At 43.2% G+C, this 22,297-nt stretch overlaps 1 protein-coding gene across 1 annotated transcript in view; it reads right to left on the reverse strand.

Moving 5' to 3' along the window:
• LOC126470505 (F-box/LRR-repeat protein 5-like) overlaps nt 1-22,297 on the reverse strand; it is a 121,001-nt gene that overhangs the window by 29,923 nt on the left and 68,781 nt on the right. The window contains exon 3 of the mRNA XM_050098393.1: nt 2,654-2,812. Within this exon, the coding sequence (XP_049954350.1) occupies nt 2,654-2,812 (159 nt within the window). The remainder of the gene's footprint in view (nt 1-2,653; nt 2,813-22,297) is intronic.

Raw genomic sequence — 22,297 nt, forward strand, 5'->3', positions numbered from 1 at the left:
AGATTCTTCCTACCAACACAAGCTTTTCTGAATTGGATTGTAGGGAACTCTCCCTGCGACATATCCCTTGTTCCCGTAATGCCCCTGGCCTGATCCTCCCCTATTCCCTGCCTCCACTTGTCTCTATGCCCTATCCTGCTCCCACTCCAGCCTCACATGCCTTCTGTCTCCCCCTCCCCCTCCCCCCACACTCCTGCACAGTCCTACCCCCCTTCCCTGCTTCTCTCCCCCTCCCTGGGCCACAGCCTCCCTTTGCTGCACATAGCAGCCCATTTATCCTGTCCTCATGATGTCCGTGCACACTCTCACAGTCAACAACACACCATCTTCCTCTTCCTACCCCTTCTTCTTTTGTATCTCACTACACAGCTCAGCTGAGATTGTTACTCCCCGTTCCCCCCCCCCCCCCCCCCCCACCCCTCTCTCTCTCTCTCTCTCTCTCTCTCTCTCTCTCTCTCTGATGGACTCTGTAAGATAGCTTAGTCTACTTTTAATTTAACAATAATAATAAATAAATTGCCTGCCTGAACTCCTACCGATATTACAAACACACTGGTATGCCAAACTCAAGGATGAAAGTACCTTTCACATAATGTCACTGCTAAGTAACATAGCTCAATGAAACTTGAACTATAGATACACAGAACAGCTCAAGTATAGTAAAGAAGGCATCTTAAAGAAATACAAAATGAGATGAACAGAAATGACACTTTTATTCAAAGACAGTAATTACACTGAAGTCACATGTTTCAATATGGTCCCCTAGACAACACAAAAGACAGGACACAGATCTTAATAGGATGTGTGATCACCAAGAACGGCCATGCATGCTCTGCAACGTGCTTGCATGCTGGCCACAAGACTGGTGAAGAGTTCTTGTGGTAGGGCAGTCCCTTCAACCACTAGTGTGGTTGACAACTGCCAGATGGTCATTGGTGCATGTGATGTGCTGCAATACATTTCCCCAAAGCGCCCCACACATGCTTGATGGGATTTAAGTCAGGGAATGGGCACGCTAGTTCATTCGCTGAATATCCTGTCATTGCAAGCACACCTCCACCTGTGCTGGTCAATGCGGTCATGCATTGCCATCTGTAAAAATGAAGCCAGGGCAGATTGTCTTTTTGATACACATGAGAAAGAAGTAAAGTGTCACCATAACATTGGCCAGTGAGCATACTGTGTTCAAAGATTTGGTGGTAGGTATGCCCAAGCAAAATTATGCCTCCCCACAACATGACACCTGAACCACCAAAATGATCACGTTCGACAATCTGGGACTTACCCTCATATGGCAAGAGGTGGGAACACAAAATGCACCCAGGAACATTGTTGGATATGATTTCTTGGTGGCCCAGATGTTATGTAGTGGAGAGGCATAATGTTGCATTTTTGTACTTATCTCCAAATGTTTGAACGCAGTAAACTCACTGATAAACATATTATGACACTGTACTCTTTCTCTAGATGATTTGACTGCCCTCGCAAAGTTTGGTCAACTCTTAATCGCATCAGAACCAACTGTGGGAGATGCGCCGACTCCTTAAACAGATGGGGTATTCTTCCTTCGGCCGCTTGTGACTGTGGCGCTGAGAGACAGACAGTCAAACACATTGTTCAGGAATGCCCATGAAGGGCATACGAGGGTGACCCATGGGATTTCCTAATGGCGACCCAAGAGGCAATCGACTATCTATTATCTAAGCTGGACGTCTGCTTGTGATTGCTCTTCTGTGAGTGTAAATTTACAATTGGCGGTGTTCTTATATACAAACTGTTATTTATTGCTCTGTTTATACATATGTGATTTTTCTTAAATCGTGTTGTTTCTGTAATTTTTACTGTGATGTTATGAGCCATACGCTAAATCAATAAATTCTCTAGATGTATCATTTCAGGGGCCCACTCAACTGGACTTTATTTTTATGGATGACAGTGCACAACCAAATCTAACTACGCAGATTGTAAGCGGAGGAGCTCTTGTAACAAGAGGCTATGTGGTGAATGGACTGGCTTGTCCAGTCCCCCGATTTAAATCCTATCAAGCACATGCGAGCATTTTCGGGAGACATACTGCAGCATGTCCACATGCACTAACAGCTGTCCAGCAGTTGTTAACAATACGGATGGAGGAATGAAATGCTCCACAACAAGAACTCCTTACCAATCTTGTGGCCAGTTTGAGAGCACTTTGCAGAACCTGCATTCCTATCCATGGTGACCTCGCACTCTATTAATAACCATGGGCCGTCTTTTATAATGTCGAGGAGACCATTATGAATATGTACGTACAACTTCAGTGTAAATTTTGTCTTTGAATAAAAGTGTCATTTCTATTCGTCTCATTGTGTATTTCTTTCAGTTGTCTTCTGTACTATACTACAGTAGTTCTTTCTATGTATGGTCCAAGTTTCCATCAGCTATGTTGCTTGGCAGTGACACACCATGTGAAAGCTATCTTCGTTCTTAAGTTTTGCACATCAGTGTATTAATACAAGAACACACAGATGCACGCAATCCAGTGAGTTGAAAAATTTATTTGGTGTGATATACCTATTTTCAGTCTCACAAGAGCTTCAGATGCTACAATTATTTTACAATAAATTTTAAAAGAACACTGTACTGCTTTAAATTAAGGAAGTTTAATATTTACCTTTTGTCCAATATGGTATGTACAATCCCTTCCAGAATTCCTGCCTATAAGCTATCGAGTTGAATAATTTGCAAACCTGGGCACACCTGCAGAGATCTTTTGGGCTTAAATAGTGGAATATCTCAAGCCACATCTCTCGTGGCACGATGAAGGTACCATCTGTAAATAAGTTACACGAAATAAGACTGTTTAATGTGTTAACAAAGATACAACATCCTGCAAAGCATAACAGAATATTCCAACTCTATAGACATTTATTGAAACGTCCACTGAAAACTGACAGAATCTCTCCAAAAATTGTAAAATGTGCCTTTCATTGTTTCCTAAGGATACAAGTTACAGCAATGGTGCTGCATCTACAACCATTAGACCAGTTATGACTTATACAAAATTTAAAAATACCTCATTTATCTGAAATTGGTATACAGAATGTGCAGGGGTATAAGAAAATTTTTACACTGCATGCCTCAATAGTAGTTATAATGCGGTTTCAGCTGTCCCTTATCATTATTGTAATGTGATTATTCTAATCATCATATTGTGAAGATCAGTCAAGTGAATACCACCCCTTATTTTATGTTGTTTTTTCCTTCCACAGAGAGGGGCACAAGAAGAATAATGATTGTGATCCAAATTATGTTCAGCAGCCTCTTGTCAATATGCAAGTAAACTGATACTGATCCTATGCACTCTAATGGTCCCATGCTTTAAGCACTCCTGAAACTATGTGACTTACTTATTTCATATCTTCATAAACAGTTTCTCTCAGTTGCTCCAGTTGTATGTAGCCACTTACTGAAAAGTACAATTTTAATTTTTTATTCATTTAGAAGCAGATGCCAATGTGTGCACCAAGCTCCAATTCTGTCGAGCTCTGAAGAGATCTTGTGCAAAATTATTCAGATGAAAGTGTACCACTGATCACTACTATTATTTGAAAAATAAATAAACAAAAGCAGGTTACAATGCTGTTATGCTGTTGCTATACAACATGAATAGTACTGCCATTTATGACAGTTTCTAATGAACTATATCAAGTTACCTCTGTGTATGATTATGTGTCTGTATCTGATACACTGTGCTCTGTCCTACCCATCAAGACATCTTCATCTCAGTGACAAATTAACGCAATATCTTTTGCAGTATCTCAGTGAAAGCTTCTTGGAAACCTAAGTATGTGCAATTCACAACACATGTAATGAACACATTTGTTTCTGCATGATTAATTGTTTCCAAATTTCTGCTAGTAACCAAAGAAAAGATCATAAGGTTCAAGATATATCATTCCAATGCACCTCAGACATGTTCCAGTAGTCTTCATCAGCAGGGCACTGTTAATGAGTGATAGTGCATGATACAGGAAGACTATGTTGTACATTGTGAGGTGCAAACATTAAGATATTGTTGAAATAATTCCAATTCATACTGAAGATTCAAATTGCAGAATTGGAAACAAGCCTTTATAAGCAGCACAGTAAAATAAGAAAATACTGCTGCTGCATTATTGCCACATTCATATTCTGTAGGCAATACTTATCAACAGTTAAATTATATACTACATGATGAGTATATATACACTGCTTCACTTCTAACAAACATGTACAGTGTGAATTAGCAAATTCTGCAGACTGAAGGGCTCAGGCATTTGGTGAAGCTATAACAATACAGCCCACATAAATTTAAACTAATTGCCACAGCAAACAAATTTCACTCTTTTTGTATGAAGTTAAAATTGTTGTATGTAGATTAACATTGCCTGAAAAAATTTGGAAATGAGATTGATGACTACCTAACAATACATACATAATTTAAAAAAAAAAAAAACTAAGAAATTTATAAAAATCTTCTCCAGGAGAATGGAGAATCTCTCTTTAGTGGAAATTTATGCAACAATTCACGTCATTCACAACTATTTGTTAATATACATGTAAGATCCTCTGCCCCTCTGCCAATGATGCACTCTTAAGTACTTTCACAGAAAAGTAGTGACAGGCTACTGTCTGGGTGTCAGGATATTACTTCCAGTTCACACAACGTACTCTTAAAAATCACTTTCCACAGACAAGTACAACAAAAATTCAAGTAATATATGGTTCAAGTAGAGAAAATATCTTGCAGGAACCGTCTACATCAAGGGTCTCCAAAATACACCCAGCAGGTTGCTTCTAGCCCGCTAACGGATTTAATCTGGCCTGTGTTTGAGCAATAGTTTTTTAAAGTAGCACGCAATTCTTGAGGAGAGACACTGAAAGATTTCGAAGTGATAAAAACAGCTTTTGGAAGTCTTGTTAGATGAAGAATGACTACGGAAACTAGCTTCCTTGGCTGATGTCACTCTCCATTTAAATAAACTGAATAAAAACTTCACATGGATGACAATATTATTTGTCACTTTTACATAAAGGAGGTGGACAAAAATACAGAAACATAAGAAACATAACACATCACCATGCCTAATATGATGTAGGAAAATGGTGGGCATTAAAACACCTTCCACTCATCGTGGAATGGATAAATACAGGTCCTTTATGGTTTTCAAGTGAATCTTATACCATTCTTCCTACAAAATAGTGGCAAATTCAGGTTGCGATGATGGAGGTAGATAGTGATCACACACCCTTCCTCCTAAGTTAACAACATAGGCTCAATATTATTGAGATCTGGTTACTGTGATGGCTAAGGAGATTCGACAATTCATCCTCATACTCACTAAACTTGTATCATCCAGAGGTGATGCTGTGGTCAATATAGGTCTAGCTGGCAAGAGCCCTGCCCAGTTTGAGACCTCAGCTACAGCAATCACAAATATTGTCTAGGACCAATGAGTAGTTAAAGTTCACATGAGCTTTTACTGTTCTTACTGTTGAACACTGTACCTCAAGAGAACAGTTTGTTATTTAGTGCATCAAGTGATGCTTTGTTAGTCAATGATAGTTGTAGATGGTCAGGTACTCCTGTGGCAAAGGAAAGTAAATATTTTGTTCATTTAGGTAATAAAATGAATTAATATTTCATGTGTTCTAATTTGATGAGCCTTCTCCCAGAGCAATCAAAGTACTCACAGCTGTGGCCAGATGAAAGTAGTTTTCCCTGGTCATAACAAATGGCGACAATGATAGACGTTAAGGCAGCTTTGTTCCATTCCAGGTGGCACCTGGAATGGAACAAAGCTGCCTAAACATCTATCATCGTTGCCATTTGTTATGACCAGGGAAAACTACTTTCATCCGGCCACAGCTGTGGGTACTTTGATTGCTCTGGGAGAATGCTCATCAAATTAGAACACATCTCTTTTTTCTACGTTTTGTAGGTCTGCTTCTAGTCAGTTCTATTAGTGTGTATTCTCCTGTACTTCAAAAAGTACAAGTTGCCACAGGAAATGTCTTTAACCAAACCTGCACACTTTCAAGTGGAGCAGATAGAATGCTTGCTGCTCACTGTCACCCCATTGATTTCTTTACTAAAGAAGCAAGCAGCATTGCTGCCAGAAGCTGCTCTGAAATTCTGCCCGTACCATAGCCAGGACGAAGAATGGTTTGACTACAGGTCATAATTAGAGGCACACTTTGCTATCCACAAAATAACAGGGTCAGAGTCCAATGCTTACTTTTTGTCCATTGTTGGTCCCGAAGTGTATCACCTCTGTATTACTCTCCATGGATAAACTGTTCCTGAGAAAGTCATGTACGATGATCTTGTTAAGCTGCTAAATGAATATTTTGACAGTCAAATCCATGTAGCAGCTGTACAATTTGAATTTTTTCATCTGAAGCAGCAGCCTGCTCAAACAGTCAAACAGAGGATAGCAGAGCTCCAAGGTCTCTCCAGGCATTGCAAATTTAAATGTTCATGTAGAAATAATTATAGTGACATTGTGTTATGTGATGCCATTACACAGAATGTATCTGACACTCAGTCTAAAACATAGCATAGTGTTCAATTAGTTCAGAAAAGAGCTCAAACAAACAGTAAAAACAGTAAGAGCATTAGAAGTAGAAACTTGCAGTCTCATAGCACACAGCATGTGTTACAAACCTCGTGGATAAAGTCGTGTCCTCAGTAGTTTTCGAGGCATGACTGAAAAAATTTCCTGCATTCAAATTGTGTGTTTACGAGGCAGGCAAGCCAAAGGCGATAGCTGCCATCATGATAGTGCACAGCAGCCACAGCAACACTGTCCACAAGTGTACACTTTACAGGCCATGCCACTCAGGTGGAGCTGAACTATGTACTTCTATATCGTGGAAGTCTTCTGCTGCTACATGCAGACAGGCAAACAAACTTTTTGTTCAGTTGCAAGTGAAACAAAAGACAATTAAATTGCAGTTGGGCATTGGTGCTTCTGTTTCCCGGATAAGTAATGACACCTAAGCCAGAATTGATACCTTAACTCACAGCTACAGCAGCCTATTTCTATTTTGTCTTCCTACAACTGACAAGAAATTCCAGTCCTTGGCATGTGTTGTTCGCCAGCAACTTTCCAGAGTGTGGCAAAGTGTGTTTCTTTTCATGTACTCAATTCTAAAAACAGTGCAAATATTTTTGGGTTAAAATTATATGATTTGTTCAACTTGTGTCTTGAAAATAATGTGTTACAAATCAGTGTTTCTGTGCTGCACGCTAATTTTTCTGAGTTGTGTAATAAGTGCAAGGAGCTATCTGAACCAGGTATAGAAAGGGCAAGAGACTTCGTAGCTCTCATCACTGTGAAAGACAATTCACAGCTATGACTTTCTCACACGACATGTCCCTCATGCAATACATAGGCAAGTTGCCCGGAAACTACGAGATAGCAAGGCAGTGGTGTTATCCAACCCATTCAAGCATGCCAATGGGCATCACCCTTGGTCATTCTGAAGAATCCTTCAGGTGGTTTACATTTGTGTGCAGACTAAGGCAACAGTAAGCCCACAAACTGTGGTGGATTCTTTTCCTCTTCCCCATCTGGATAGATTGATGGACATACTAGACAGGACAGATACTTTTTAAAGACAGATTTGCGAGAGGCATACATACAGTTACCGTTGGATGAACAGTCCAAGCAATATTTTGATACACACTCGCTAGGGTATGTTCCAGTTTCAAAGACAACTACTGCAATTTTTCAACAGTTCCTGGAACAATTACCAGCAGAAGTCCCTCCTTGTACAAACTATTTAGATGGTACTGTGGTCATAAACCTGCCGAACATTTAGCAAATTTAGACTGTTTGTTTCAAGTTCTTTCAACTGCTGACTTAGAGCACAACAAGGACATGTGCTCCTTCTTCCAGGAAGGATTGACCTATTTAGGTCACTTAATAAATGCAAAGGTTGTATCCCATTAAACTGGACTTGGCTGTGGTTACAGACCTGCTAACACCCTGTAAGGGGGATCTAATCAAACATGAGGTGGCTCACCTATTATATAAAACATATTCCTAACTCTGCACAAATTGTTGCTCTGCTTAACCGAATGCGCCAGGAAAAAATGTTCCTTTTGTGTGGCCCAAAGAATGCCAGAATGCATTTCAGCAACTGAAAGAGGCAGTGTTCAGTCATATATGTTTGATTCACTTTGACCTAGTTCGTGATGCATCTTCTTGTGGGATCGAAGCGGTGCTCTTCCATAAAATTGGTTCTCCTGACAGACCTATTGCTTTTGCCCCAAAAACTCTTAACAAAGTACAGTGTAACTACGGTCAGTTTCAAAAAGAGGTGCTTGGCTTTTTCTATGGTTTTACAAAATTCCACCAGTATTTGCACTGTCAGAAGTTTTATTTGCTGACAGATCGTTTGCCTTTGACAGCCCAGTTCAATACTGCCAAGCCTGCCCATCTCTGACAGGGCAAAAAATTGCAACTTTGGGCTCTGATATTATCTAATCATCAGTATGAACTGTTGTGCAGGCCCACTGCCCAACATTCAAATGCTGACACATTGTCTTGGTTACCGGTCGGTGTTTGATTTGTCTGAGGAATCACGTTTTCGAATCAGTTCTTATGTTATTAAATGTCTTCATACTTTTCCTCTTTACTTTCAGCATGTTGCTGCATAAATTGCTTCCGATGCAGCTCTTGAGGTCGTTTTGCAATACGTGAAACATGGATGGCCATGCACCTTGAAAGAAATTACCCATCCAGTGGTGTGACACTATTTGTGGCCTCATCACACACTTTCCGCACACTCAGGTGTTCTGATCCTGCATAGAGAGAACAACAATGCATGGATTGTATTCACCAAGGTCATAGGGAGCAAAGTTCGCACAAAGCAACTTGCCTACCTTCATTGCACGAGAGTGGTTTGAAAGGTTCTCAGAACGGAATAGGAAAAAAGTACTTACATCACTGGAACTTTTTTTATTTTTCAATGTAGTCTCCTTGTAGATTAATGCACTTGGTTCAATGATGTTTCAGTGCCTTTATCCCATCTCGAAAATGAGTTTCCTCCAGGCCTGCACAATGGTGTCCACTCCAATTATCAATTCTTCATTTGAAGTGAGTCTTCGTCCACCAAGAAAAATTTTCAGTGGATGAAAGTCTGGAAGAGATGGAACTCTGATGGAGCCATATCAGGTGAACAAGGTGTGTGTGGCAACAATTCATACCTTAGTTCGTGTAATTTTGCCATGGCGATGGCACATGCATTCAGGCATACATTGTCTAGATGGAAGATGACTTTCTTCCTTGATAAACCTGGTCTTTTTTCGCATATCTTTTATTGCAATTTGTCCAGGACGATAGCATAATATTCTCCAGCAATTGTTTGCCCAGTGGGGATTTAATCTACAAACAGAATCCCCTTCGCATCCCAGAACACTGATGCCACGACCTTTCCCGCCGTAGGAATTGTCTTTGCTTTCTTTGGTGGCAGAGAATCAGCATGTTTCCACTGCTTTGACTGTTGTTTTGTCTCTGAGGTATAGTAGAGCACCCAGGTTTCCTCTGTGGTCACTAACGAGCGCAAAAAATCTTGTTTGTTTCTCCTAAAACAGACCAAACATTGTTCCGATATGTACATTCACATGCATTTTTGATCCAGTGTCAAGAGTCGCACAGCACCCATCTTGCAGATAATTTTTTCATTTATAATTCTTCAGTTAAAATGTGATATATCCTTTCAGGTGACAACTGGCAAGAATGAGAAATTTCGTGCACTTTCAATCGGTGATCCTCCTTGACCATTTTGCGCACTTTTGCAATGATTTCTGGAGTAGTGACACATCTTGGCTGACCACTGCACAGATCATCATCTAAGCCCTCCTGGCCAAATTTAAATTCATTTGTCCATTTGGCAACAGTTGAATATGAAGGAACAGAGTCCCCCAACGTATTCCAGAAATCTGCGTGAATGTCCTTTGCCTTCAAACCTTTCTTTACAAAGTATTTAATCATTGTTCGAATCTCGATTTTTTTCCATCTTTGCAAATCACTACGTGGGAACAACAACACAGCCATATCACTACCACAGCTCTCTTCCAAGAGCACTGACATGGCACGTGTTTATAGGCAACAGTCCAATGAATATCACGTGAACAACTCGTTGCACTAGCGCTGACCTCTCGTGATGATTCCAAGAACTTCTCAATCACCCTCCTACATGGCAGGACATGGATACTCAGACTGAGTAAAAAACCATTTGTTGCAAAGTTTGTGCAGAAAATCAGTCAGCACTGCCGCAATGATGTTTAGAAAGACCACATCCATTCGGACCAAGGCAGCGCATTCAAATTGATTTCATTGATCCATTCTGGAACACATGATGGCTGTTAGTGGTTTTGTTTTGTTTTACTTCAAGTATGGTATCAGCTCTGTCTTGTCTTGAAGGTCTTCCTGAGGTCACTGACTAATAATGGTATAAAATCCACATCAGCCGATTTCCAACAGTTTTGTGCAAGCAATGGCATACACAATGAGACCACTGCATCTTTTTATCTGCAGTATAACAGTGAAGCTGAACAGTTCATTTGAATGTTCAGCTCCCATGGAGAAAATCATTCCTCCCACGCATGGGACCAGGCATTGACAATTGTGGCCATCTCTCCACCAGTTGCAGCCAGCAGCATCCACTGTGGTGTCCATGGAGGTGGACACTTCACTGCCACTGTTGCTGCTGATGTCTGTGGTTGTAACAACCCTGGAAGATCATCACACTATTCTGGAAGATCTCCTCACTGTCCAGATGGCCACAGTGTCTACATCTTTGTATGTGAGTGGTGCACCCTGCGTCTGGTTTTCTGGCCGATGTTTCTGGATCACCTTGTGGTGGATACCGGGGTGTGGGCAGGGAGGTACCATCAGCCACAGTTACCCTACCTGCTTCCTTATCTGCATTCAGCCCCTCCCTCATGCATTTGCCCTATAAGACAATGTACAGGTATTGTGGGGCCACATTGAAGTTGGCAATGTGAACTGATACCACATACATTAGAGAGCTCTCGCTGCAATCCACAACTACGTATGGGAGGGCCTTCAGAAGACCACGACACCACCTCAGCATAGCAGCACCCTCGTGGTGAGGTGAAGCAAGAGCTCTGCCCAGTTTGAGACCTCAGCTACAGCAGCCAACATCATTGTCTAGGATCAACAAATAGTTAAAATTCAGAAGAACTTGCAGTGTTCTTACTGTCTAAGAACTTGCAGTGTTCTTACTGTCGAACATTGTATTCATGAAAACTGTGGTGTCACCGCCAGACACCACACTTGCTAGGTGGTAGCTTAAATCGGCCGCGGTCCATGTAGTACATGTCGGACCCGCGTGTCACCACTGTGATCGCAGACCTAGCGCCACCACCAAGGCAGGTCTCGTGATACGAGAGAGCACTCGACCCAGTTGTACGAGAACCTAGCTACCGCCCAGTTGTACGAGAACCTAGCTACCGACCAGATGTACGAAGCCTTTCTCTCTCATTAGCCGAGAGACAGAATAGCCATCAGCTAAGTTAATGGCTACGAACTAGCAAGGCGCCATTTGTATCAGTGCCTATAGCTTACGAGTATTCAAGAGAGATGTATTCCAAGGACTAATAAAAAGATAAGTAATAAGCATCTACATACTTTTCTTCTTATTCATTTATAAGTTCTCATGTTCCAGACTTCACGCCCGTCTGCTTTAGCCGTGCGTGCCCTATCGGCTACAGCGTTAGTGTAGCTTGCATTTTCAGCCATCTAAACTTCACGGTGTTGGCCCAGATACCGACACAACATTTATTGGCGACGAGCAAAAGAGTTTGTATTAATTCGTTTACAACATTGGCGACGATTTAAAGTGTTTTCTGATTGCTTACATTTAATTGTGTCATGGCTTCGCCACATTCTCCAGATGTACTGTCCGAATTTTATCGCTTGCAGAATCAGCAGACGCAGGCGTTACTGGATGCCCTTGGACAGCTCGTCCAGGGTCAACGTACCATTCAAACCGATGCGGCAGCCGCCGCTTCTTCGCTACTGCTGCCACTACACGCTGTTGCACCTCCCTTTCGACCATACGTGGCAGCCGATGAGACCTGGCACGAGTGGTCTCGCCAGATCAACTTTCACCTCGCTGCCTACAGAATTCAAGGTAATGAGCGGCAGCCGTTTTTGCTTTCTTGTGTCGGTGTGTCCACATACCGTGTGATAGTGAAATTGTTTCCCCGACGAGACGTAGCAACTCTGTCCTACGAGGAAATTTTGTCTGCATTAGATGCCTATTTCAAAGAAACAGTTAATGTGGTTGCAAAACGGTATACGTTTTTTCGTACAAAACGTACGGCCGGTCAAACTAATAGGGAGTGGGTAGCAACATTGCAAGGACTTACTAGGGACTGTGCCTTTGAATGTGACTGTGGTCTTTCTTATTCAGATACAATGGTGCGTGATGCAATTGCACAGAACGTTTCTGATGTTCGCATACGGGAGCAAATTTTGAAACTAGTTAATCCCTCCCTTCAACAAGTGATAGACATATTGGATAGACAGGACACACTTGACTGTGCTCAGGAATCTTTTGAAACTTCGCCAGCCGTGTGTAACATTAACCGGCCCGCTGGACGCGCTGCGCGGCCCGGTAACCGGGCCTTGCGCACGTCGACACAGCGACCGCCGCGTGCTAAGCCAGGTGTGCCGCGCCAGCCCACAAATGCAGTGAAATCATGCCCGCGGTGTGCTACTAGACATTCGCGTGAACATTGCCCGTCACGCCAAGCTATTTGCTTTTTCTGCAATAAGAAAGGACATGTTCAAAGTGTTTGCCAGAAAAAGCTCAGATCAGACAATCACAATCATTCCAGGCCCTTTGCTTTGCGCCGGAATCGAACCAAGGACACTCAGGCTCGTGGACCTTCGCCTATGGACATTCATGTCGTTAATTCCACTTCGTCCTGTGACACTTTCTCTAACAGTGACTGTGTTCGTCCCACAAAAACTGTGCGTCGACGTCGCCGGAAATCACGTCAATTAGCAAGTGATTCTGTACCAGTGTCTATTCAAATTGCACAAAACAGTCACTCTTGTCGTCAGCAGGACAATAAACTTTTTGTGGACTTAGTCTTTGAAGGCAAAGTGATACCATTCCAGCTCGATACCGGAGCTGCAGTTTCATTGCTCAATCATGACACGTACAAACAACTGGGCAAACCTCCGTTGCGTTCCGCAAATGTTAAGCTAACTACATATTCCGGACAGAAAATTCCTGTGTTAGGACAGTGCAGCCTTCTTGCAACATACGAGGGACAAACAAAACTTGTGTCATTTTATGTTCTTCGTTCTTCTTCTGCAGTGAACTTGTTTGGTCTCGATTTATTTAAGTTGTTTAACATGTCTATTGTAAATCAGGTCCTATCAGTGAATCAGACTGTGCCTACAGACAGTGTTTCTCGGCTGTGTGACGAATTTGCAGACATTTTTGCACCGGGCTTAGGTTGCGCTAAAAACTATGAAGCACATTTAGAACTGAAGGTAAATGCGCAACCGAAATTTTTCAGGGCGCGCAATGTTCCCCACGCATTGCGTGATGAGGTCGCAAGAACGTTACACGATCTCGAATCACAGGGTGTAATTGAACGTGTGCAAGCTTCTCTCTGGGCCTCACCCTTAGTAATTTTGCCAAAACCTTCCGGAAAATTGAGACTTTGCGTGGACTTCAAGGCCACAGTGAATCCACAGCTAGTGACTGCTACTTTTCCTTTGCCCCGCCCGGAAGATCTTTTTGCTAAACTGTGCCCGGGAAAATATTTTTCAAAGTTGGACCTAGCCGATGCGTACTTGCAAATACCGGTGGACGACGAATCCCAGCGCGTATTGGTGGTTAACACGCATCTTGGATTGTACCGCTTCAAAAGACTGCCATTCGGGTGTGCCTCCGCCCCTGCCTTGTTTCAGCAATATTTACAAACTATTTGTGCGTCGGTCCCTACTGCAGCAAACTATCTGGACGATATAGTGATCTCCGGACAGACCGAAGAAGATCATCTTGCGAACTTACGAACATTATTTCAGGTCTTGCGGCAAAATGGTCTTCGCTTGAGGAAGGACAAATGTGTGTTTTTTGCTCGTGACTTACCATACCTGGGACATGTCATTAATGCCCAAGGCATACATCCGAGTCCAGAGCACCTCCGTGCCATACAAGAATTGCCTTCCCCTCAAAATGTGAAACAGCTACAGAGTGTGTTGGGTAAAATTAATTATTATCATCGCTTTCTGCGCAATGCCTCTTCTATTTCAGCTCCGCTTCATCGTTTACGCCGTAAAAGTGTTCCGTTCGTCTGGACGACGGAATGTGAACGCGCCTTTCGCCAGCTGAAATCGGCGTTGCTTTCTAATACTTGCCTTACGCCATTCGATCCCCGGAAACCCCTTTTGTTGACGGTAGATGCATCGGATTTCGGGATCGGTGCTGTGCTTGCGCACAAAGTTGGCTCCCATGATCGCCCTATTGCCTTTGCGTCCAAATTGCTCTCGTCTGCGCAAAGAAATTATTCACAGATAGAGAAAGAAGCTTTGGCTCTCGTGTTTGGTGTTACTAAGTTCCATGATTTCTTGTATGGTCGTCACTTTACCATTATCACAGACCACAAACCTTTGACATCGCTTTTTCATCCGACCAAGCCTGTACCTCCACGTACAGCGCAGAAATTCATTCGCTGGTCTATTTTCCTCTCGCAGTACCGCTACGATATCTTGTATCGGTCCACTGCTAAGCACGGAAACGCCGATGCGTTGTCCCGTTTGCCTGTTGCTGAGGATAAAGCATTCGATTCTTCCGAACTTGCTTGCATGTTCATTGATTCGGAAACCGATGAAGTGGTCGAATCGTTTCCGATTGATTTTCGTCGTGTAGCTACAGCCACAGCTGCTGACCCTGTCCTTGCTACTGTTTTACGTTTTGTTGCTACGCAATGGCCTTTGTCAAAGTCTCGGATCGAGGATCCGTTGGTTCGCCGATTTTTTGCTCACAAGGAGAGACTTTTTGTTCGACGTGGTGTTTTGTTGTTGCGTTCTGATAATGATCAGTCCAGAGTCGTGGTCCCACGTTCGTTACAGTCCTCTGTTTTACGGCTTCTTCACCAAGGACATTGGGGTATAGTGCGAACGAAACAACTTGCTCGTCAGCACTGTACTTGGTTCGGAATCGATGCTGCGATTACGAATATGTGTTCTTCGTGCCCGGCGTGTGCCGAACAACAGTCCGCACCGCCGCGGAAAGTCTTTGCGTGGCCAAAAGCCACTTCCCCTTGGCAACGCTTGCACATTGATTTTGCTGGTCCATTCTGGAATGCTCGATGGTTGGTTCTGGTCGACGCCTTCAGTAATTTTCCTTTTGTTGTCCGGATGTCTTCCACGACGTCCTCCGCCACCATCCAAGCGTTGTCTGCTATCTTTTGCATTGAAGGTCTTCCGCAGACTATTGTTTCCGACAATGGCCCACAATTCATGTCCGCAGAATTTCAGTCATTCTGCCAGGCCAATGGTATTCAACATCTGACATCCGCGCCGTTTTCGCCTCAGTCCAACGGTGCCGCTGAACGATTGGTCCGGACTTTCAAGTCACAGATGTTGAAATTGAAAGAGTCGCATTCTCGGGAGGACGCATTGTTGCTCTTTTTGTCTTCGTATCGCTCTCAGCCCCGAGATGGTCGCTCGCCGGCTGAGTTGCTCCACGGTCGTCCTCATCGCACCTTGATGTCTTTGCTGCATCCGCCGCATCAGGTTCCTGTGCAGCGGCAGACTCCTGCTTTTGCTCCAGGCGACGTTGTATTTTATCGCAACTATCGAGGTTCACGGCGTTGGCTCGCAGGGCGCATTCTCCGCTGCCTCGGCCGCGCGATGTATTTGGTTTTGGGGGCCTCTGGTGAGGTGCGTCGGCATCTCAATCAGCTGCGCCTCTGTCGTCGCTCGGGTTCTGCCGCTCCCCGTCTGCTTTCAGCGACGGTGCCGTCCGGTCAGCGCCCTGGGGACCCATCTCCTGGCTCGCCTCATCCCCAGGTGTTACCGACGATGCCTTCCATTTTGCCCCATGGCGACGCGCCGCCGCCGCCGCCGCAGCAGCAGCAGCCGCCGCCGCCGCCGCTTGTTCTCCCGCCGGCGCCGCCCGCATTCGACGCTTCGTTGCAGCCGCCAAGCGCCTCCCAGGGTCACGCGCCGCCGGTCGCTTCCCGTGACCAGCTGTCCTCCGCCATGGAACTCCCGCCCGCTCCGGACCACATGACGTCATCGCGCGTCGGCTACCCCGACGCAATGGAGGTTGATCCTTCGGTCACTCCTGTCTCTTTACGGGCGCATACACCGCATGTTGACGTGCACCCTGGACTAGTTTTTCAGGCGTTTCCTAGCTCCCCTCGGACCGTATGGCCGGGTGCGGGTGGCACAGCCTCGCCTGTTGTTAGGCTCCCCACCTCATCGCATACGTCAACATGTGGTCCTCCCCACGGCGGGCGGAAGCCTTATCTCACGACCGTTCGCCGATTTGCGGGGGAGGAATGTGGTGTCACCGCCAGACACCACACTTGCTAGGTGGTAGCTTAAATCGGCCGCGGTCCATGTAGTACATGTCGGACCCGCGTGTCGCCACTGTGATCGCAGACCTAGCGCCACCACCAAGGCAGGTCTCGTGATACGAGAGAGCACTCGACCCAGTTGTACGAGAACCTAGCTACCGCCCAGTTGTACGAGAACCTAGCTACCGACCAGATGTACGAAGCCTTTCTCTCTCATTAGCCGAGAGACAGAATAGCCATCAGCTAAGTTAATGGCTACGAACTAGCAAGGCGCCATTTGTATCAGTGCCTATAGCTTACGAGTATTCAAGAGAGATGTATTCCAAGGACTAATAAAAAGATAAGTAATAAGCATCTACATACTTTTCTTCTTATTCATTTATAAGTTCTCATGTTCCAGACTTCACGCCCGTCTGCTTTAGCCGTGCGTGCCCTATCGGCTACAGCGTTAGTGTAGCTTGCATTTTCAGCCATCTAAACTTCACGGTGTCGGCCCAGATACCGACACAACAAAAACAGTTTGTTATTTAGTACTTTGCTAGTCAATGAAAGTCGTAAATTGTCAGGTACTCTTGTGGCAAAGTAATGGGGCACAGTTAAGGAAATCTTTTATTCATTTATGTAATAAAGTGAACTAATATCTCCATGTGTTCTATTTTTATGTGCCATCTCACTGAGCAACAAAGAACTCACACATGCACCTAGATGAAAATAGTTTCGCCTGATAACAACAAAACAAAATATAGACAACTGAGCTGTGTGAACAGGGGCCCTCATCATCTTTGAACACAGCATCATCACTGATGAATGCATATTGTACCATGGGATGGACTGGATCACACAGTACTTGCCACTACTACAGCTTTGCAGAGTAACCATGGGGGCCATGGAATACCACGATATGGCTGCCCAAATCATCACACAACACCTGCCAAGTTTCACTCTTGGCAGCAAGCACTACACGACTGAGATGGCATATGTCAGATGTAAACTCTGCCAGAAGTTAGAAACAGTGTTAAACAAGACTCAACTGATCAAATGACTTTCTTCCATTGCTCCATGGTCTCGGCACCATGTTTTCCTGTTATGGGCATTTGCATCATTGATGTGTGGTTTTTGAACTCCAGCTCACCCTGCAATTACAATGCATTACAGTGCTCTCTGTGTTGTTTTGGTGCTGACAGGGTTCATAAGGTGGTGCTGACAGAGTTCACGAGTGCAAAAACTTAGTTCTGCAGTGACTTTTGCAGCCATTATCCTCTTATTTTTCATCACAATCCCCTCCAATGACCGTCTATCATGATCACTTAACACACATTTTCATCTGTGTTAGTAGATGCTGCTTTACTGCTTTCCCTGTATGCAATATACATCTTCAACATGGTGTCTCCTGAAACACTCAACACTTTGGCTAGCTTGGATGTGGAAGCACTACCATATGAGCACCTTCAGTTTTACCATGTTCAAATTCACTCCTACATAATGCACTCACAACTCCACAAAACACTGTTCTGGCTATGGCTGACACTTGCTATGTATTGGGCGCACTGCACAGGTACCACTTGTGGTCAAATACAACAGTGCTACCTGCAGACTTGGCTAGCATCTACATTTATGTTCGAACAGGCGTTTCTCACTGTCTTTCCATATTTTTATTCAACCGCATGTTTAAGCATTCAGACAGAAACCGACACTTTTTTTAAAACACCAGACAAAATTTCCTCAAACTTCATTATTGTTAGTTGTTAGTTATTAAAAGGTGAACATGATTCAAGTTTTCCTCTCTTGTTTGCAACCGAATTTCTTGGTGATCTGAAGAAAGAATCCTCTATCAGGCTCACAGGTTTAAATGCTTATTCCAAAGAGTTCCAAGTTTTCCAGAACCCGTTTCTTGTGAAGTGGAAGATGTTCAGGCAACACTGCAAGTGAAAATTATTAATCTTCAATCTGAGCAATCTGACAGCACCACGAGGAACACGTTTAATGAAAGAAGCCTTTTTCAATTTTATAAAATTCTTTAGGATAAAAACTATCCTAAGGTCAATAAGTTTGCACGTGATTTGTTACCCGTATTTGGTATTACCTAAAGGTGTGAACAAACATTTTCTTTGCTCAAATTTACAAAATCTAAATATGGAAGTAGCCTGAGTGACAAACATTTGCAAGCTATTTTACTCTTACAACCAATGAAGTTAGAGCCACAGTTTAAGAAATTTTTGGACTCAAAAGACAAATTTCACACTTCTCACTAACACCCAAACCTCCAGACATCAGACACTCAGATCGGTACCAATGTATGTCGATACAGTATTGACCAAAACTCTGGCTTAGTTCGTACTATGTGCTATCATCCAGCAGAATGCATGTAAACGTTAATTAAAAGTAACACCAGAACTCTGGAGCACAGGAAAAGCATAACTGAGTACTAATCTGAGAAGACTTGCTTGTAAATAGCCTTTTATTTGCTGACGATGCTGCATTTGTAGCGCATATTCAAGACGATCTGAAAGAGCTTGTGGATAAATTCTCTACTGCATGCAAGCTCTTCTCCATGTCTATAAACGTAAAGAAGAAGTTTGTCATGGCACAAGGACACACACATACACCTGTCATCAAACTGGACGGCTCTTTGTTGAAGGTGGTCGATAAATTCTGTTATCTTGGTTCAATAATGACAAATCTCTCCCTGTATGACAAGATAAATGCACGAATAAGAAAGGCTGCCAGCACTTTTGGAAAGTTCCGCTCACGAGCATGGGACAACAAACATCTTACAGTGTCAACAAAAATACTTGTATATCAATCATGTGTGCTGTGTACTCTCCTGTATGGAGCCAAGACATAGACGTCGTATGCCAAACAGGAACGAAAGCTCAACGCATTTAACCTGCACTGCTTACGGAGCATCTTGGGAATATCATGGAAGGATCATGTGACAAATGATATGATTCTGTAAACTGAAAAACAACAAGAGTATCACTGCCACACTCAAGCAACGCCGCCTGCAGTGGTTAGGACATCTGCATCGTATGGACGACTCCCGTCTGCCCCGGTGCACATTACTCAGTGAAACAGCAGGAGCAAAGAGACCTCGTGGAAGACCTTCGCTATGTTTTAGGGATTGCATCAAGCACGATATGTGTGCATTTAATATTGACAGTGACAGTGGGAGCAACTCGCTGATAATCGCAGCGAATGAGGAAACTGACTACAGATGGAAGCAAGATGCACGACCAAGTATGGCTTAACAACTTAGCTGCAAAACGATTGCACAGACATGAACTTACGATTAACCCTACTGTTGGAGCGACTCTTATTTGCCTCGCTTGTGGGTGCCAAAACAGCTCTCTCATCAGACTTCTGAGCCACCAGCAAAAATGTCTCCAGGATGCCACTTGAATCTTCCGACAGGAAACACCAGGCCATTTAAAAAAAGTATAGCTTCTGTGGGGAAGGTGGTAGAGCATTAGATCATCCTACCAAAGGTCCTGGGTGCAAACCCCAATGTGCCAATTTTTTTACTGTATTATGCATGAAAGTGTTACATGGGACAACATATTTATGACACATAAAAGGGCTGTTTGGAGTTTACAACAACGTTCTCTTAGCTTTTGCTTCCAAGATAAGATCAATATTAAATACATGATGTTCAAAAATCACTGCAAACATGACACATTCAGAAACAAAGGCTTCACAATAATGGTTGCATACGAAGAAGTATGTTGAGCAAATTACTTTCACACACCACGCACATTTGATGAATCCCACATTTGTGCAACCACCATTTAGATTGCACAATGAACACTTGTGCCTGAAACAGAACTTTGTTGAAGTTCCAAAGGGTCTGGATTCATCAACCAGTTCCGCCATTACTCACTGTGAGAATTACAGAAACGTAGAGAACACAACTGATTGTATGTGAGGGACTGCAGCTTAAGATTATTCCATTGTTGCAGACTAATCTCTTCTGAAGAATCTCAAGCTGCATCAGACATTTTATGAATCATATGCTTCTACATTCTGAAGAAATGATGATTAAGGCATTGACAAGTGGAGGTTGTGTTTGTTGGAATTATGTGAACTGTAATTTTGTCTTCTGGTACATTATTTTTGTACGTGCAGGTCAGGAAGAACACTAGCGTCTTTGTGGAGCCTGTAAGAACCCAGTATTAGCAGAAGTTTCTCTTCACTGATTTGTTCCACTACCGCTTCTTGTAGAAATGTCCTGAACAATTCTTTGGTCATTTTGCCAGAAGAGTGAGAGTGGACGATTATTTGGTGCTGGGAACATGGAACAATGTGTATGAGTATTAAAGGAATGAAGCTCTTGAAGGACAACAAACAGCTTTGGAGCAAGTTTGCCCATCTGTGAAAGCAATGGAATAATTGTGTACGTATGGGTTGTCGCATGAATGGACTGTACAACCCCTACAATATCTTTAGGACCTCCAGTTGCAAGAGTGCGACCCACAGTCATCTCCTTTTTTACTCCAATTTCGTCACATTTTAGATATGAGTGTCTCTGTAGGCTGTCGTGTGCATGAGCTGCTTGTTGTCAGTCACCTATCATTTTCTGGATATCGTTTCTGCTGTGGTACATTTTCACTGTAACAGAAGATTTGATTTTATGGCTTACAATATTGTTACTGCAAGACACAACTGTCACTGGCGTCAAATCTGGGGAAATTTAACTGTCTTGCTTTTGTTTTTGTCCACAATTTGATGTCTACATCGTGAACATGAACATATCCATCTTCTGGCTATGGTATTTGAATGTCTCCATCACATGCACTGTAATTTGTTTGTACTTCTCCTCCACAGACATTAACTCTCCACTTTCCCACTGCCGTTTCCATTCATCCAACATACACCATGCAGGACATCTAGTGTGAAATCTGTTTTTCATTGCAGACATCCTGTGATGTGCCAATGTTTGGGTTGGCTTTGGTTGCTTTTTGCCGTTAAGCCGATATTGAAGCACTTCAATTTTCTTGTTTCTTTAGTAAAACACTACCCTTTTCTACTTCTGTGGTATTTCATCATTTCCTTTGCTTGAGGGCCCTTCTGATGACTATATCAAAGATATCAACTCTAATCCATTCACTTTATCACAAACCTAGTGTGCGCTCCTCGATATATAATGTTTCCTCTTCGGTGAAATTCGACGCATTCCATTGATCAATTATGTCCAATAGGAATGCTGGACACTTTCTCTCATCTTCAGTTATTTCTGTTGTTGTAAATAACAGTCACTATGCAACAGTTTGATAAGAATGTCAATAGCGTTCCACAGATTCATGCCACACAACAACAGTACTTGTAGCGTGCAGACTGGATAGCAATTGCAGACCAATTTGTCTCTATGTGCATAAATATGAGACTCTAGCCACAACACGCACATCTGATGTTTATAATATTATTATTATTATTATTATTATTGATATTTTCGCACTTGTGATGCAATTTTTTTTTGTTATGGTTTTAGGGCGCAAAACTGCTACGGTCATCAGCGCCCGGTCTGTGACTTAGGAAATGGTAAAAAACGAAACTGGAACCCGGCAGTAATGGGAGCGAAACTCAAAAAAGTGGGGAAACCAAAAACAGAAGGAAAGCTTAAAAAACCTCTATAGAAGGGGGGGTTGTTTGTCCCCAAAAAGAGCTTCAAATGACTGACGTCATCTCACTGGC

This window comes from Schistocerca serialis, chromosome 3 (genome assembly GCF_023864345.2).
Source record: "Schistocerca serialis cubense isolate TAMUIC-IGC-003099 chromosome 3, iqSchSeri2.2, whole genome shotgun sequence".
Lineage (NCBI taxonomy): Eukaryota > Metazoa > Arthropoda > Insecta > Orthoptera > Acrididae > Schistocerca > Schistocerca serialis.